This window comes from Oncorhynchus masou, chromosome 3 (genome assembly GCF_036934945.1).
Source record: "Oncorhynchus masou masou isolate Uvic2021 chromosome 3, UVic_Omas_1.1, whole genome shotgun sequence".
In the NCBI taxonomy this organism is placed as follows: Eukaryota; Metazoa; Chordata; class Actinopteri; order Salmoniformes; family Salmonidae; genus Oncorhynchus; species Oncorhynchus masou.
The window spans coordinates 3,651,362-3,669,719 of record NC_088214.1 but is presented as its reverse complement, the minus strand read 5'-3'; the positions used below and the strand labels follow the sequence as shown (position 1 = coordinate 3,669,719).

Below are 18,358 nucleotides of genomic sequence, written 5' to 3'. Positions count from 1 at the left end.
AGGACTAACTGGTGTCTCCAAGTGGCCCCCACACCTCTCCAGACTGTGGGTTTCAGTGAGAGGACTAACTGGTGTCTCCAAGTGTCCCCCACACCTCTCCAGACTGTGGGTTTCAGTGAGTGGACTAACTGGTGTCTCCAAGTGTCCTCCACACCTCTCCAGACTGTGGGTTTCAGTGAGAGGACTAACTGGTGTCTCCAAGTGTCCTCCACACCTCTCCAGACTGTGGGTTTCAGTGAGAGGACTAACTGGTGTCTCCAAGTGGCCCCCACACCTCTCCAGACTGTGGGTTTCAGTGAGAGGACTAACTGGTGTCTCCAAGTGGCCCCCACACCTCTCCAGACTGGGGGTTTCAGTGAGTGGACTAACTGGTGTCTCCAAGTGTCCCCCACACCTCTCCAGACTGTGGGTTTCAGTGAGAGGACTAACTGGTGTCTCCAAGTGGCCCCCACACCTCTCCAGACTGTGGGTTTCAGTGAGAGGACTAACTGGTGTCTCCAAGTGTCCCCCACATCTCTCCAGACTGTGGGTTTCAGTGAGAGGACTAACTGGTGTCTCCAAGTGTCCCCCACACCTCTCCAGACTGTGGGTTTCAGTGAGTGGACTAACTGGTGTCTCCAAGTGTCCCCCACACCTCTCCATACTGTGGGTTTCAGTGAGAGGACTAACTGGTGTCTCCAAGTGTCCCCCACACCTCTCCAGACTGTGGGTTTCAGTGAGAGGACGAACTGGTGTCTCCAAGTGTCCCCCACACCTCTCCAGACTGTGGGTTTCAGTGAGTGGACTAACTGGTGTCTCCAAGTGTCCCCCACACCTCTCCAGACTGTGGGTTTCAGTGAGAGGACTAACTGGTGTCTCCAAGTGTCCCCCACACCTCTCCAGACTGTGGGTTTCAGTGAGAGGATGAACTGGTGTCTCCAAGTGTCCCCCACACCTCTCCAGACTGTGGGTTTCAGTGAGTGGACTAACTGGTGTCTCCAAGTGTCCCCCACACCTCTCCAGACTGTGGGTTTCAGTGAGAGGACTAACTGGTGTCTCCAAGTGGCCCCCACACCTCTCCAGACTGTGGGTTTCAGTGAGAGGACTAACTGGTGTCTCCAAGTGGCCTCCACACCTCTCCAGACTGTGGGTTTCAGTGAGTGGACTAACTGGTGTCTCCAAGTGGCCCCACACCTCTCCAGACTGTGGGTTTCAGTGAGAGGACTAACTGGTGTCTCCAAGTGGCCCCCACACCTCTCCAGACTGTGGGTTTCAGTGAGTGGACTAACTGGTGTCTCCAAGTGTCCCCCACACCTCTCCAGACTGTTTGTTTCAGTGAGAGGACTAAATGGTGTCTCCAAGTGTCCCCCACACCTCTCCAGACTGTTTGTTTCAGTGAGAGGACTAAATGGTGTCTCCAAGTGTCCCCCACACCTCTCCAGACTGTGGGTTTCAGTGAGAGGACTAACTGGTGTCTCCAAGTTGCCCCACACCTCTCCAGACTGTGGGTTTCAGTGAGAGGACTAACTTGTGTCTCCAAGTGTCCCCCACACCTCTCCAGACTGTGGGTTTCAGTGAGTGGACTAACTGGTGTCTCCAAGTGTCCCCCACACCTCTCCAGACTGTGGGTTTCAGTGAGAGGACTAAATGGTGTCTCCAAGTTGCCCCACACCTCTCCAGACTGTGGGTTTCAGTGAGAGGACTAACTGGTGTCTCCAAGTGTCCTCCACACCTCTCCAGACTGTTTGTTTCAGTGAGAGGACTAAATGGTGTCTCCAAGTGTCCCCCACACCTCTCCAGACTGTTTGTTTCAGTGAGAGGACTAAATGGTGTCTCCAAGTGTCCCCCACACCTCTCCAGACTGTGGGTTTCAGTGAGAGGACTAACTGGTGTCTCCAAGTTGCCCCACACCTCTCCAGACTGTGGGTTTCAGTGAGAGGACTAACTGGTGTCTCCAAGTGGCCCCACACCTCTCCAGACTGTGGGTTTCAGTGAGTGGACTAACTGGTGTCTCCAAGTGTCCCCCACACCTCTCCAGACTGTGGGTTTCAGTGAGAGGACTAACTGGTGTCTCCAAGTGGCCCCACACCTCTCCAGACTGTGGGTTTCAGTGAGAGGACAAACTGGTGTTTCCAAGTGGCCTCACACCTCTCCAGACTGTGGGTTTCAGTGAGTGGACTAACTGGTGTTTCCAAGTGGCCTCACACCTCTCCAGACTGTGGGTTTCAGTGAGTGGACTAACTGGTGTCTCCAAGTGGCCCCACACCTCTCCAGACTGTGGGTTTCAGTGAGAGGACTAACTGGTGTCTCCAAGTGGCCCCACACCTCTCCAGACTGTGGGTTTCAGTGAGAGGACTAACTGGTGTCTCCAAGTGGCCCCCACACCTCTCCAGACTGTGGGTTTCAGTGAGAGGACTAACTGGTGTCTCCAAGTGGCCCCACACCTCTCCAGACTGTGGGTTTCAGTGAGAGGACTAACTGGTGTCTCCAAGTGGCCCCACACCTCTCCAGACTGTGGGTTTCAGTGAGAGGACTAACTGGTGTCTCCAAGTGGCCCCACACCTCTCCAGACTGTTTGTTTCAGTGAGAGGACTAACTGGTGTCTCCAAGTGGCCCCACACCTCTCCAGACTGTTGGTTTCAGTGAGAGGACTAACTGGTGTCTCCAAGTGGACCCCACACCTCTCCAGACTGTGGGTTTCAGTGAGAGGACTAACCGGTGTCTCCAAGTGACCCCACACCTCTCCAGACTGTGGGTTTCAGTGAGAGGACTAACTGGTGTCTCCAAGTGGCCTCACACCTCTCCAGACTGTGGGTTTCAGTGAGTGGACTAACTGGTGTCTCCCAGTGGCCCCCACACCCCTCCAGACTGTTGGTTTCAGTGAGAGGATGAACTGGTGTCTCCAAGTGGCCCCACACCTCTCCAGACTGTGGGTTTCAGTGAGAGGATGAACTGGTGTCTCCAAGTGGACCCCACACCTGTCCAGACTGTTGGTTTCAGTGAGAGGACTAACTGGTGTCTCCAAGTGGCCCCACACCTCTCCAGACTGTGGGTTTCAGTGAGAGGACTAACTGGTGTCTCCAAGTGTCCCCCACACCTCTCCAGACTGTGGGTTTCAGTGAGTGGACTAACTGGTGTCTCCAAGTGGCCCCCACACCTCTCCAGACTGTGGGTTTCAGTGAGTGGACTAACTGGTGTCTCCAAGTGGCCCCACATCTCTCCAGACTGTGGGTTTCAGTGAATGGACTAACTGGTGTCTCCAAGTGGCCTCACATCTCTCCAGACTGTGGGTTTCAGTGAGTGGACTAACTGGTGTCTCCCAGTGGCCCCCACACCCCTCCAGACTGTGGGTTTCAGTGAGAGGACTAACTGGTGTCTCCAAGTGGCCCTCACACCTCTCCAGACTGTGGGTTTCAGTGAGTGGACTAACTGGTGTCTCCAAGTGGACCCCACACCTCTCCAGACTGTGGGTTTCAGTGAGAGGACTAACTGGTGTCTCCAAGTGGCATCACACCTCTCCAGACTGTGGGTTTCAGTGAGAGGACTAACTGGTGTCTCCAAGTGGCCCTCACACCTCTCCAGACTGTGGGTTTCAGTGAGTGGACTAACTGGTGTCTCCAAGTGGCCTCACATCTCTCCAGACTGTGGGTTTCAGTGAGTGGACTAACTGGTGTCTCCAAGTGGCCTCACATCTCTCCAGACTGTGGGTTTCAGTGAGTGGACTAACTGGTGTCTCCAAGTGGCCTCACATCTCTCCAGACTGTGGGTTTCAGTGAGTGGACTAACTTGTGTCTCCAAGTGGCCCCACACCTCTCCAGACTGTGGGTTTCAGTGAGTGGACTAACTGGTGTCTCCAAGTGGCCTCACATCTCTCCAGACTGTGGGTTTCAGTGAGTGGACTAACTTGTGTCTCCAAGTGGCCCCACACCTCTCCAGACTGTGGGTTTCAGTGAGTGGACTAACTGGTGTCTCCAAGTGGCCCCCACAGCCCTCCAGACTGTGGGTTTCAGTGAGTGGACTAACTGGTGTCTCCAAGTGGCCCCACACCACACAGACTGTGGGTTTCAGTGAGAGGACTAACTGGTGTCTCCAAGTGGCCCCACACCTCTCCAGACTGTGGGTTTCAGTGAGAGGACTAACTGGTGTCTCCAAGTGGTCCCACACCTCTCCAGACTGTGGGTTTCAGTGAGAGGACTAACTGGTGTCTCCAACTGGCCCCACACCACACAGACTGTGGGTTTCAGTGAGAGGACTAACTGGTGTCTCCAAGTGGCCTCACATCTCTCCAGACTGTGGGTTTCAGTGAGAGGACTAACTGGTGTCTCCAAGTGGCCTCACATCTCTCCAGACTGTGGGTTTCAGTGAGTGGACTAACTTGTGTCTCCAAGTGGCCCCACACCTCTCCAGACTGTGGGTTTCAGTGAGTGGACTAACTGGTGTCTCCAAGTGGCCTCACATCTCTCCAGACTGTGGGTTTCAGTGAGTGGACTAACTTGTGTCTCCAAGTGGCCCCACACCTCTCCAGACTGTGGGTTTCAGTGAGTGGACTAACTGGTGTCTCCAAGTGGCCCCCACAGCCCTCCAGACTGTGGGTTTCAGTGAGTGGACTAACTGGTGTCTCCAAGTGGACCCCACACCACACAGACTGTGGGTTTCAGTGAGTGGACTAACTGGTGTCTCCAAGTGGACCCACACCTCTCCAGACTGTGGGTTTCAGTGAGAGGACGAACAGGTGTCTCCAAGTGGACCCACACCTCTCCAGACTGTGGGTTTCAGTGAGAGGACGAACAGGTGTCTCCAAGTGGCCCCACACCTCTCCAGACTGTGGGTTTCAGTGAGTGGACTAACTGGTGTCTCCAAGTGGCCCCACACCACACAGACTGTGCAGTTCCTAATTAATTTCAATGCACTCTGACTCCAGGAAACTGCCATCAACTATAAGGTGTTTTTCTGAGTTCTCCTAGCTTTTGCCATTTAAGGACAGAAGGAAGCACAGTCTCACCTACAGTCACACAATTACTGTTGTTGTTTACACAATTACTGTTGTTGTTTACGCAATTACTGTTGTTGTTTACACAATTACTGTTGTTGTTTACGCAATTACTGTTGTTGTTTGAGCAATCCAATAAATATGGTGGCCCTCATTTCAAAGCTTATTTCTATGTCCAATATGACTAGCTAAGTTGTAAAATACGATCTTCTTGTTAACCTTCCAAATGGCCCTTTTTGTCTCCAGTTCTTTCCCGGTCATGTGATCATATGGATGGTGTGTGTGTGTGTGTGTGTGTGTTGTCAGAGGGATGACCCCAGCTGAAGCAGAGATGCACTTCCTGGAGAATGTTAAGAAACTCTCCATGTATGGAGTAGATCTCCATCACGCTAAGGTAAGCACACACACACACACCTAAACATACACACCTACACCCCCACACACACGCACACCTACACCCCCACCTACACACACACACCTAAACATACACACCTACACCCCCACACACACGCACACCTACACACACACCTACACACACACACACACCTAAACATACACACCTATACACACCTACACACCTACACACACACCTACACACACACACACACAGTCAGACACATACAGTCAGACAAACACACACAAACACCCCACACACACACACGTATACAAGATTGCATTAAAACCTCTGTCCTATAATATATCACCCAATATTACAGTGTGTGTGAGGATGCACCACTGCCGACTCGGTAATGATGTCATCGCCTTGCCGACTCGGTAATGATGTCATCGCCTTGCCGACTCGGTAATGATGTCATCGCCTTGCCGACTCGGTAATGATGTCATCGCCTTGCCGACTCGGTAATGATGTCATCGCCTTGCCGACTCGGTAATGATGTCATCGCCTTGCCGACTCGGTAATGATGTCATCGCCTTGCCGACTCGGTAATGATGTCATCGCCTTGCCGACTCGGTAATGATGTCATCGCCTTGCCGACTCGGTAATGATGTCATCGCCTTGCCGACTCGGTAATGATGTCATCGCCTTGCCGACTCGGTAATGATGTCATCGCCTTGCCGACTCGGTAATGATGTCATCGCCTTGCCGACTCGGTAATGATGTCATCGCCTTGCCGACTCGGTAATGATGTCATCGCCTTGCCGACTCGGTAATGATGTCATCGCCTTGCCGACTCGGTAATGATGTCATCGCCTTGCCGACTCGGTAATGATGTCATCGCCTTGCCGACTCGGTAATGATGTCATGTGCTTACTTAACACCAGCAACTGGGCTACCAACTGACTCGGGTTGTCCCCGAGAGTTGAGAGTTGTTTGTTCTTTTGATCAATCAATTGTTCTACATTTTTTAACATTTATTTTAATATATGGACACATCCTGTATTTTAATCAAATCAACTACAGTGCATTTTGGAATGTATTCAGACCCCTTTAACCTTTTCCACATTTTGTGACAGTATAGCCTTATTCAAAAATGTTTGCAAATGTATTACAAAATACATTACAAATTAACAAATAAAAAACTGAAATACCTTATTTACATAAGAATTCAGACCCTTTGCTATGAGACTCTAAATTGAGCACAGATGCTTCCTGTTTCCATTGATCATCCATGAGATGTTTCTCTGTGGTAAATGCAATTGATTGGACATGATTCGGAAAGGCACACACCTGTCTGTCTATATAAGGTCCCACTGATGACAGTGCATGTCAGAGCAAAAACCAAGCCATGAGACCGAAGAAATTGTCCGTAGAGCTCTGAGACAGGATTCTGTCGAGGCACAGATCTGGGGAAGGGTACCAAAACATTTCTGCAGCATTTAAGGTCCCCAAGAACACAGTGGCCTCCATCATTCTTAAAAGGAAGAAGTTTGGTACCACCAAGACTCTTCCTAGAGCTAGCCACCCGGCCAAACTGAGCAATCGGGGGAGAAGGGCCTTGGTGAGGGAGGTGACCAAGAACCCAATGGTCACTCTGACAGAGCTCCAGAGTTCCTTTGTGGAGATTGGAGAACCTTCCAGAGGGACAACCATCTTTGCAGCACTCAACCAATCAAGCCTTTAATGTAGAGTGGCCAGACGGAAGCAACTCCTCTGTAAAAGGCACGTGACAGCCAGCTTGGAGTTTGCCAAAAGGCACCTAAAGGACTCTCATAACATGAGAAACAAGATTCTCTGGTCTGATGAAACCAAGATTGAACTCTTTGATCTGAATGTCAAGCGTCACGTCTGGAGGAAACCTGGCACCATCCCTACGGTGAAGCACGGTGGTGGCAGCATCCCTACGGTGAAGCACGGTGGTGGCAGCATCAGGCTGTGGGGATTTAATTCAGCAGCAGGGACTGGAGACTAGTCAGGATCAAGGGAAAGATGAACGGAGTAAAGTACAGAGAGATTCGTGCAGAAAACCTGCTCCAGAGCGCTCAGGACCTCAGACTGGGTTGAAGGTTCATCTTCCAACAGGACAACGACCCTAAGCACACATCCAACACAACGCAAGAGTGGCTTCGGGACAAGTCTCTGAATGTCCTTGAGTGGCCTAGCCAGAGCCCGGACTTGAACCCGATCAAACATCTCTGGAAAGACCTGAAAATAGCTGTGCAGCGATGCTCCTCATCCAATCTGACAGAGCTTGAGAGGGTCTGCAGAGAAGAATGGGAGAAACTCCCCAAATACAGGTGTACCAAGCTTGTAGTTTCATTCCCAAGAAGACTCAAGGCTGTAATCGCTGCCAAAGGGGCTTCAACAATGTACTGAGAAAAACATCCTGAATACTTATGTCAATGTGATATTTTAGTATTTTATTTTTTTAATACATTTGCAAACATTTCTATTAAAAACTGTTTTTGCTTTGTCATTATGGGGTATTGTGTGTACAGTCGTGGCCAAAAGTTTTGAGAATGACACAAATATTAATTTCCACAAAGTTTGCTGCTTCAGTGTCTTTAGATATATTTTTCAGATGTTACTATGGAATACTGAAGTATAATTATAAGCAATTCATAAGTGTCAAAGGCATTTATTGACAATTACATGAAGATGATGCAAAGAGTCAATATTTGCAGTGTGGTAAATGTGATATATTAGTATTTTTTTTATACATTTGACAAAATTTCTAAAAAAATGGTTTTGCTTTGTCATGGGGTATAGGTGTGTAGATTTATGAAAACAATTACATACAGTGCCTTGCGAAAGTATTCAGCCCCCTTGAACTTTGTGACCTTTTGCCACATTTCAGGCTTCAAACATAAAGATATAAAACTGTATTTTTTTGTGAAGAATCAACAACAAGTGGGACACAATCATGAAGTGGATCGGCATTTATTGGATATTTCAAACTTTTTTAACAAATCAAAAACTGAAAAATTGGGCATGCAAAATTATTCAGCCCCCTTAAGTTGATACAGTACTTCCGGCGCCGACAGAGATGGCCGCCTCGCTTCGCGTTCCTAGGAAACTATGCAGTTTTTTGTTTTTTTACGTGTTATTTCTTACATTAGTACCCCAGGTCATCTTAGGCTTCATTACATACAGTCGAGAAGAATTACTGAATATAAGATCAGCGTCAACTCACCATCAGTACGACCAAGAATATGACTTTCGCGAAGCGGATCCTGTGTTCTGCCTTTCAACCAGGACAACGGAATGGATCCCAGCCGGCGACCCAAAAAAACAACTTCGTAAAAGAGGGAAACGAGGCGGTCTTCTGGTCAGACTACGTAGACGGGCACATCGTGCCCCACTTCCTAGCATTCTTCTCGCCAATGCCCAGTCTCTTGACAACAAGGTTGATGAAATCCGAGCAAGGGTAGCATTCCAGAGGGACATCAGAGACTAACGTTCTTTGCTTCACGGAAACATGGCTCACTGGAGAGAGGCTCTCGGTGGTTGTGCAGCCAGCGGGTTTCTCCGCGCATCGCGCCGACAGAAACAAACACCTTTCTGGTAAGAAGAGGGGTGGGGGCGTATGCCTTATGGCTAACGAGAAGTGGTGTGATCACAGAAACATACAGGAACTCAAATCCTTCTGTTAACCTGATTTAGAATTCCTCACAATCAAATGCAGACCGCATTATCTACCAAGAGAATTCTCTTCGATTATAATCACAGCTGTATATATTCCCCCCCAAGCAGACACATCGATGGCTCTGAACAAACTTTATTTGACTCTTTGCAAACTGGAATCCATACATCCTGAGGCTGCATTCATTGTAGCTGGGGATTTTAACAAGGCTAATCTGAAAACAAGACTCCCTAAAATGTATCAGCATATCGATTGCGCCACCAGGGCTGGCAAAACCTTGGATCACTGTTATTCTAACTTCCGCGACGCATATAAGGCCCTGCCCTGCCCCCCATTCGAAAAAGCTGACCACGACTCCATTTTGCAGATCCCTGCCAACAGACAGAAACTGAAACAAGAAGCTCCCACGCTGAGGTCTGTCCAACGCTGGTCCGACCAAGCTGATTCCACACTCCAAGACTGCTTCCATCACGTGGACTGGGACATGTTTCGTATTGCGTCAGGCAACAACATTGACGAATACGCTGATTCGGTGTGCGAGTTCATTAGAACGTGCGTTGAAGATGTCGTTCCCATAGCAACGATTAAAACATTCCCTAACCAGAAACCGTGGATTCGCGCATTCGCGTGAAACTGAAAGCGCGAACCACTGATTTTAATCAGGGCAAGGTGACTTGTAATATGACTGACTACAAACAGTGCAGCTATTCCCTCCGTAAGACTATCAAACAAGCTAAGCATCTGTATAGAGACAAAGTAGAATCTCAATTCAACGGCTCAGACACAAGAGGTATGTGGCAGGGTCTACAGTCAATCACGGACTATAAGAATAAATCCAGCTCAGTCACGGACCAGGATGTCTTGCTCCCAGGCAGACTAAATAACTTTTTTGCCCGCTTTGAGGACAATACAGTGCCACTGACACGGCCTGCAACGGAAACATGCGGTCTCTCCTTCACTGCAGCCGAGGTGAGTAAAACATTTAAACGTGTTAACCCTCGCAAGGCTGCAGGCCCAGACGGCATCCCCAGCCGCGCCCTCAGAGCATGCGCAGACCAGCTGGCTGGTGTGTTTACGGACATATTCAATCAATCCCTATACCAGTCTGCTGTTCCCACATGCTTCAAGAGGGCCACCATTGTTCCTGTTCCCAAGAAAGCTAAGGTAACTAAGCTAAACGACTACAGCCCCATAGCACTCACTTCCGTCATCATGAAGTGCTTTGAGAGACTAGTCAAGGACCATATCACCTCCACCCTACCTGACACCCTAGACCCACTCCAATTTGCTTACCGCCCAAATAGGTCCACAGACGACGCAATCTCAACCACACTGCACACTGCCCTAACCCATCTGGACAAGAGGAATACCTATGTGAGAATGCTGTTCATCGACTACAGCTCAGCATTCAACACCATAGTACCCTCCAAGCTCGTCATCAAGCTCGAGACCCTGGGTCTAGACCACGCCCTGTGGAACTGGGTACTGGACTTCCTGACGGGCCGCCCCCAGGTGGTGAGGGTAGGCAACAACATCTCCACCCCGCTGATCCTCAACACTGGGGCCCCACAAGGGTGCGTTCTGAGCCCTCTCCTGTACTCCCTGTTCACCCACGACTGCGCGGCAACGCACGCCTCCAACTCAATCATCAAGTTTGCGGACGACACAACAGTGGTAGGCTTGATTACCAACAACGACGAGACGGCCTACAGGGAGGAGGTGAGGGCCCTCGGAGTGTGGTGTCAGGACAATAACCTCACACTCAACGTCAACAAAACTAAGGAGATGATTGTGGAATTCAGGAAACAGTAGAGGGAACACCCCCCTATCCACATCGATGGAACAGAAGTGGAGAGGGTAGTAAGTTTTAAGTTCCTCGGCATACACATCACAGACAAACTGAATTGGTCCACTCACACAGACAGCATCGTGAAGAAGGCGCAGCAGCGCCTCTTCAACCTCAGGAGGCTGAAGAAATTCGGCTTGTCACCAAAAGCACTCACAAACGTCTACAGATGCACTATCGAGAGCATCCTGGCGGGCTGTATCACCGCCTGGTACGGCAACTGCTCCGCCCACAACCGTAAGGCTCTCCAGAGGGTAGTGAGGTCTGCACAACGTATCACCGGGGGCAAACTACCTGCCCTCCAGGACACCTACACCACCCGATGTTACAGGAAGGCCACAAAGATCATTAAGGACAACACCCACCCGAGCCACTGCCTGTTCACCCCGCTATCATCCAGAAGGCGAGGTCAGTACAGGTGCATCAAAGCTGAGACCGAGAGACTGAAAAACAGCTTCTATCTCAAGGCCATCAGACTTTTAAACAGCAACCACTAACATTGAGTGGCTGCTGCCAACACACTGACTCAACTCCAGCCACTTCAATAATGGGAATTGATGGGAAAGGATGTAAAATGTATCACTAGCCACTTTAAACAATGCTACCTAATATAATGTTTACATACCCTACATTATTCATCTCATATGTACACGTATATACTGTACTCTATATCATCTACTGCATCCTTATGTAATACATGTATCACTAGCCACTTTAACTATGCCACTTTGTTTACATACTCATCTCATATGTATATACTGTATTCGATACCATCTACTGTATCTTGCCTATGCTGCTCTGCACCATCACTCATTCATATCTTTATGTACATATTCTTTATCCCCTTACACTGTGTATAAGAAATTAGTTTTGGAATTGTTAGTTAGATTACTTGTTGGTTATTACTGCATTGTCGGAACTGGAAGCACAAGCATTTCGCTACACTCGCATTAACATCTGCTAACCATGTGTATGTGACAAATAAAATTTGATTTGATTTGATTTGAATACTTTGTAGCGCCACCTATTGCTGCGATTACAGCTGGAAGTCGCTTGGGGTATGTCTCTATCAGTTTTGCACATCGAGAGACTGAAATTTTTTCCCATTCCTCCTTGCAAAACAGCTCGAGCCCAGTGAGGTTGGATGGAGAGCATTTGTGAACAGCAGTTTTCAGTTCTTTCCACAGATTCGCGATTGGATTCAGGTCTGGACTTTGACTTGGCCATTCTAACACCTGGATATGTTTATTTTTGAACCATTCCATTGTAGATTTTGCTTTATGTTTTGGATCATTGTCTTATTGGAAGACAAATCTCCGTCCCAGTCTCAGGTCTTTTGCAGACTCCATCAGGTTTTCTTCCAGAATGGTCCTGTATTTGGCTCCATCCATCTTCCCATCAATTTTAACCATCTTCCCTGTCCCTGCTGAAGAAAAGCAGGCCCAAACCATGATGCTGCCACCACCATGTTTGACAGTGGGGATGTTGTGTTCAGGGTGATGAGCTGTGTTGCTTTTACGCCAAACATAACGTTTTGCATTGTTGCCAAAAAGTTCCATTTTGGTTTCATCTGACCAGAGCACCTTCTTCCACATGTTTGGTGTGTCTCCCAGGTGGCTTGTGGCAAACTTTAAACAACACTTTTTATGGATATCTTTAAGAAATGGCTTTCTTCTTGCCACTCTTCGATAAAGGCCAGATTTGTGCAATATACGACTGATTGTTGTCCTATGGACAGAGTCTCCCACCTCAGCTGTAGATCTCTGCAGTTCATCCAGAGTGATCATGGGCCTCTTGGCTGCATCTCTGATCAGTCTTCTCCTTGTATGAGCTGAAAGTTTAGAGGGTCTTGGTAGATTTGCAGTGGTCTGATACTCCTTCCATTTCAATATTATCGCTTGCACAGTGCTCCTTGGGATGTTTAAAGCTTGGGAAATCTTTTTGTATCCAAATCCGGCTTTAAACTTCTTCACAACAGTATCTCGGACCTGCCTGGTGTGTTCCTTGTTCTTCATGATGCTCTCTGCGCTTTTAACTGACCTCTGAGACTATCACAGTGCAGGTGCATTTATACGGAGACTTGATTACACACAGGTGGATTGTATTTATCATCATTAGTCATTTAGGTCAACATTGGATCATTCAGAGATCCTCACTGAACTTCTGGAGAGAGTTTGCTGCACTGAAAGTAAAGGGGCTGAATAATTTTGCACGCCCAATTTTTCAGTTTTTGATTTGTTAAAAAAGTTTTTAAATATCCAATAAATGTTGTTCCACTTCATGATTGTGTCCCACTTGTTGTTGATTCTTCACAAAAAAATACAGCTTTATATCTTTATGTTTGAAGCCTGAAATGTGGCAAAAGGTTGCAAAGTTCAAGGGGGCCGAATACTTTCGCAAGGCACTGTATATAATACATTTTAGAATAAGGTAATAATGTAACTGTGCGCTGTGTTTTTTAAAGACAGCAAGTGACTGTGTGACTCGCACTCGTTGTCTCTCTCTCCTTTTTGCTGCAAACCACAGAATATCAACAGTGTTTATCACAATATCCGTGTTACTAAAACAAATCTAAAACAACCATTTCTGACTGAAAAGTTATGTTACTGAAGTCCCTCATTTTGAAAAACATTCCCTATTCCCTCAACGTGACACATGTAAAGCATCATACGTGATCAATAGGACCTGACCTATAGCATATCCTAATCACATCAATAGTGCCTGACCTATAGCATATCACATCAATAGGACCTGACCTATAGCATATCACATCAATAGGACCTGACCTATAGCATATCACATCAATAGGACCTGACCTATAGCATATCACATCAATAGGACCTGACCTATAGCATATCACATCAATAGGACCTGACCTATAGCATATCACATCAATAGGACCTGACCTATAGCATATCACATCAATAGGACCTGACCTATAGCATATCACATCAATAGGACCTGACCTATAGCATATCACATCAATAGGACCTGACCTATAGCATATAAATCACATCAATAGGACCTGACCTATAGCATATCCTAATCACATCAATAGGACCTGACCTATAGCATATCACATCAATAGGACCTGACCTATAGCATATCACATCAATAGGACCTGACCTATAGCATATCCTAATCACATCAATAGGACCTGACCTATAGCATATCCTAATCACATCAATAGGACCTGACCTATAGCATATCACATCAATAGGACCTGACCTATAGCATATCACATCAATAGGACCTGACCTATAGCATATCACATCAATAGGACCTGACCTATAGCATATAATCACATCAATAGGACCTGACCTATAGCATATCACATCAATAGGACCTGACCTATAGCATATCACATCAATAGGACCTGACCTATAGCATATCACATCAATAGGACCTGACCTATAGCATATCCTAATCACATCAATAGGACCTGACCTATAGCATATCACATCAATAGGACCTGACCTATAGCATATCACATCAATAGGACCTGACCTATAGCATATCACATCAATAGGACCTGACCTATAGCATATCACATCAATAGGACCTGACCTATAGCATATCACATCAATAGGACCTGACCTATAGCATATCACATCAATAGGACCTGACCTATAGCATATCACATCAATAGGACCTGACCTATAGCATATCACATCAATAGGACCTGACCTATAGCATATCACATCAATAGGACCTGACCTATAGCATATCACATCAATAGGACCTGACCTATAGCATATCCTAATCACATCAATAGGACCTGACCTATAGCATATATCACATCAATAGGACCTGACCTATAGCATATCACATCAATCACATCAATCACAGGACCTGACCTATAGCATATCACATCAATAGGACCTGACCTATAGCATATCACATCAATAGGACCTGACCTATAGCATATCACATCAATAGGACCTGACCTATAGCATATCACATCAATAGGACCTGACCTATAGCATATCACATCAATAGGACCTGACCTATAGCATATCACATCAATAGGACCTATAGCATACCTATAGCATATCACATCAATAGGACCTGACCTATAGCATATCACATCAATAGGACCTGACCTATAGCATATCACATCAATAGGACCTGACCTATAGCATATCACATCAATAGGACCTGACCTATAGCATATCACATCAATAGGACCTGACCTATAGCATATCACATCAATAGGACCTGACCTATAGCATATCACATCAATAGGACCTGACCTATAGCATATCACATCAATAGGACCTGACCTATAGCATATCACATCAATAGGACCTGACCTATAGCATATCACATCAATAGGACCTGACCTATAGCATATCACATCAATAGGACCTGACCTATAGCATATCACATCAATAGGACCTGACCTATAGCATATCACATCAATAGGACCTGACCTATAGCATATCACATCAATAGGACCTGACCTATAGCATATCACATCAATAGGACCTGACCTATAGCATATCACATCAATAGGACCTGACCTATAGCATATCACATCAATAGGACCTGACCTATAGCATATCACATCAATAGGACCTGACCTATAGCATATCACATCAATAGGACCTGACCTATAGCATATCACATCAATAGGACCTGACCTATAGCATATCACATCAATAGGACCTGACCTATAGCATATCACATCAATAGGACCTGACCTATAGCATATCACATCAATAGGACCTGACCTATAGCATATCACATCAATAGGACCTGACCTATAGCATATCACATCAATAGGACCTGACCTATAGCATATCACATCAATAGGACCTGACCTATAGCATATAATCACATCAATAGGACCTGACCTATAGCATATCATCAATAGGACCTGATCACATCAATAGGACCTGACCTATAGCATATCACATCAATAGGACCTGACCTATAGCATATCACATCAATAGGACCTGACCTATAGCATATCCTATCACATCAATAGGACCTGACCTATAGCATATCACATCAATAGGACCTGACCTATAGCATATCACATCAATAGGACCTGACCTATAGCATATCACATCAATAGGACCTGACCTATAGCATATCACATCAATAGGACCTGACCTATAGCATCACATCAAGGACCTGACCTATAGCAAATCACATCAATAGGACCTGACCTATAGCATATCACATCAATAGGACCTGACCTATAGCATATCACATCAATAGGACCTGACCTATAGCATATCACATCAATAGGACCTGACCTATAGCATATCACATCAATAGGACCTGACCTATAGCATATCACATCAATAGGACCTGACCTATAGCATATCACATCAATAGGACCTGACCTATAGCATATCACATCAATAGGACCTGACCTATAGCATATCACATCAATAGGACCTGACCTATAGCATATCACATCAATCAATAGGACCTGACCTATAGCATATCACATCAATAGGACCTGACCTATAGCATATCACATCAATAGGACCTGACCTATAGCATATCACATCAATAGGACCTGACCTATAGCATATCACATCAATAGGACCTGACCTATAGCATATCACATCAATAGGACCTGACCTATAGCATATCACATCAATAGGACCTGACCTATAGCATATCACATCAATAGGACCTGACCTATAGCATATCACATCAATAGGGACCTGACCATCAATAGGACCTGACCTATAGCATCACATCAATAGGACCTGACCTATAGCATATCACATCAATAGGACCTGACCTATAGCATATCACATCAATAGGACCTGACCTATAGCATATCACATCAATAGGACCTGACCTATAGCATATCACATCAATAGGACCTGACCTATAGCATATCACATCAATAGGACCTGACCTATAGCATATCACATCAATAGGACCTGACCTATAGCATATCACATCAATAGGACCTGACCTATAGCATATCACATCATAGGACCTGACCTATATCACATCAATAGGACCTGACCTATAGCATATCACATCAATAGGACCTGACCTATAGCATATCACATCAATAGGACCTGACCTATAGCATATCACATCAATAGGACCTGACCTATAGCATATCACATCAATAGGACCTGACCTGACCTATAGCATATAGGACCTGACCTATAGCATATCACATCAATAGGACCTGACCTATAGCATATCACATCAATAGGACCTGACCTATAGCATATCACATCAATAGGACCTGACCTATAGCATATCACATCAATAGGACCTGACCTATAGCATATCACATCAATAGGACCTGACCTATAGCATATCACATCAATAGGACCTGACCTATAGCATATCACATCAATAGGACCTGACCTATAGCATATCACATCAATAGGACCTGACCTATAGCATATCACATCAATAGGACCTGACCTATAGCATATCACATCAATAGGACCTGACCTATAGCATATCACATCAATAGGACCTGACCTATAGCATATCACATCAATAGGACCTGACCTATAGCATATCACATCAATAGGACCTGACCTATAGCATATCACATCAATAGGACCTGACCTATAGCATATCACATCAATAGGACCTGACCTATAGCATATCACATCAATAGGACCTGACCTATAGCATATCACATCAATAGGACCTGACCTATAGCATATCACATCAATAGGACCTGACCTATAGCATATCACATCAATAGGACCTGACCTATAGCATATCACATCAATAGGACCTGACCTATAGCATATCACATCAATAGGACCTGACCTATAGCATATCACATCAATAGGACCTGACCTGACCTATAGCATATCACATCAATAGGACCTGACCTATAGCATATCACATCAATAGGACCTGACCTATAGCATATCACATCAATAGGACCTGACCTATAGCATATCACATCAATAGGACCTGACCTATAGCATATATCACATCAATAGGACCTGACCTATAGCATATCACATCAATAGGACCTGACCTATAGCATATCACATCAATAGGACCTGACCTATAGCATATCACATCAATAGGACCTGACCTATAGCATATCACATCAATAGGACCTGACCTATAGCATATCACATCAATAGGACCTGACCTATAGCATATCACATCAAGGACCTGACCTATAGCATATCACATCAATAGGACCTGACCTATAGCATATCATCAATAGGATCACATCAATAGGACCTGACCTATAGCATATCACATCAATAGGACCTGACCTATAGCATATCACATCAATAGGACCTGACCTATAGCATATCACATCAATAGGACCTGACCTATAGCATATCACATCAATAGGACCTGACCTATAGCATATCACATCAATAGGACCTGACCTATAGCATATCACATCAATAGGACCTGACCTATAGCATATCACATCAATAGGACCTGACCTATAGCATATCACATCAATAGGACCTGACCTATAGCATATCACATCAATAGGACCTGACCTATAGCATATCACATCAATAG

At 46.1% G+C, this 18,358-nt stretch overlaps 1 protein-coding gene across 2 annotated transcripts in view; it reads left to right on the top strand.

Annotated features, from left to right (window-relative positions):
• Nucleotides 1-18,358, top strand: part of LOC135508967 (band 4.1-like protein 3) — a 180,370-nt gene that overhangs the window by 36,943 nt on the left and 125,069 nt on the right. For both annotated transcript variants that reach the window (XM_064929219.1, XM_064929227.1), the window contains exon 8: nt 5,276-5,363. In XM_064929219.1, coding sequence (XP_064785291.1) covers nt 5,276-5,363 — 88 coding nt within the window. The remainder of the gene's footprint in view (nt 1-5,275; nt 5,364-18,358) is intronic.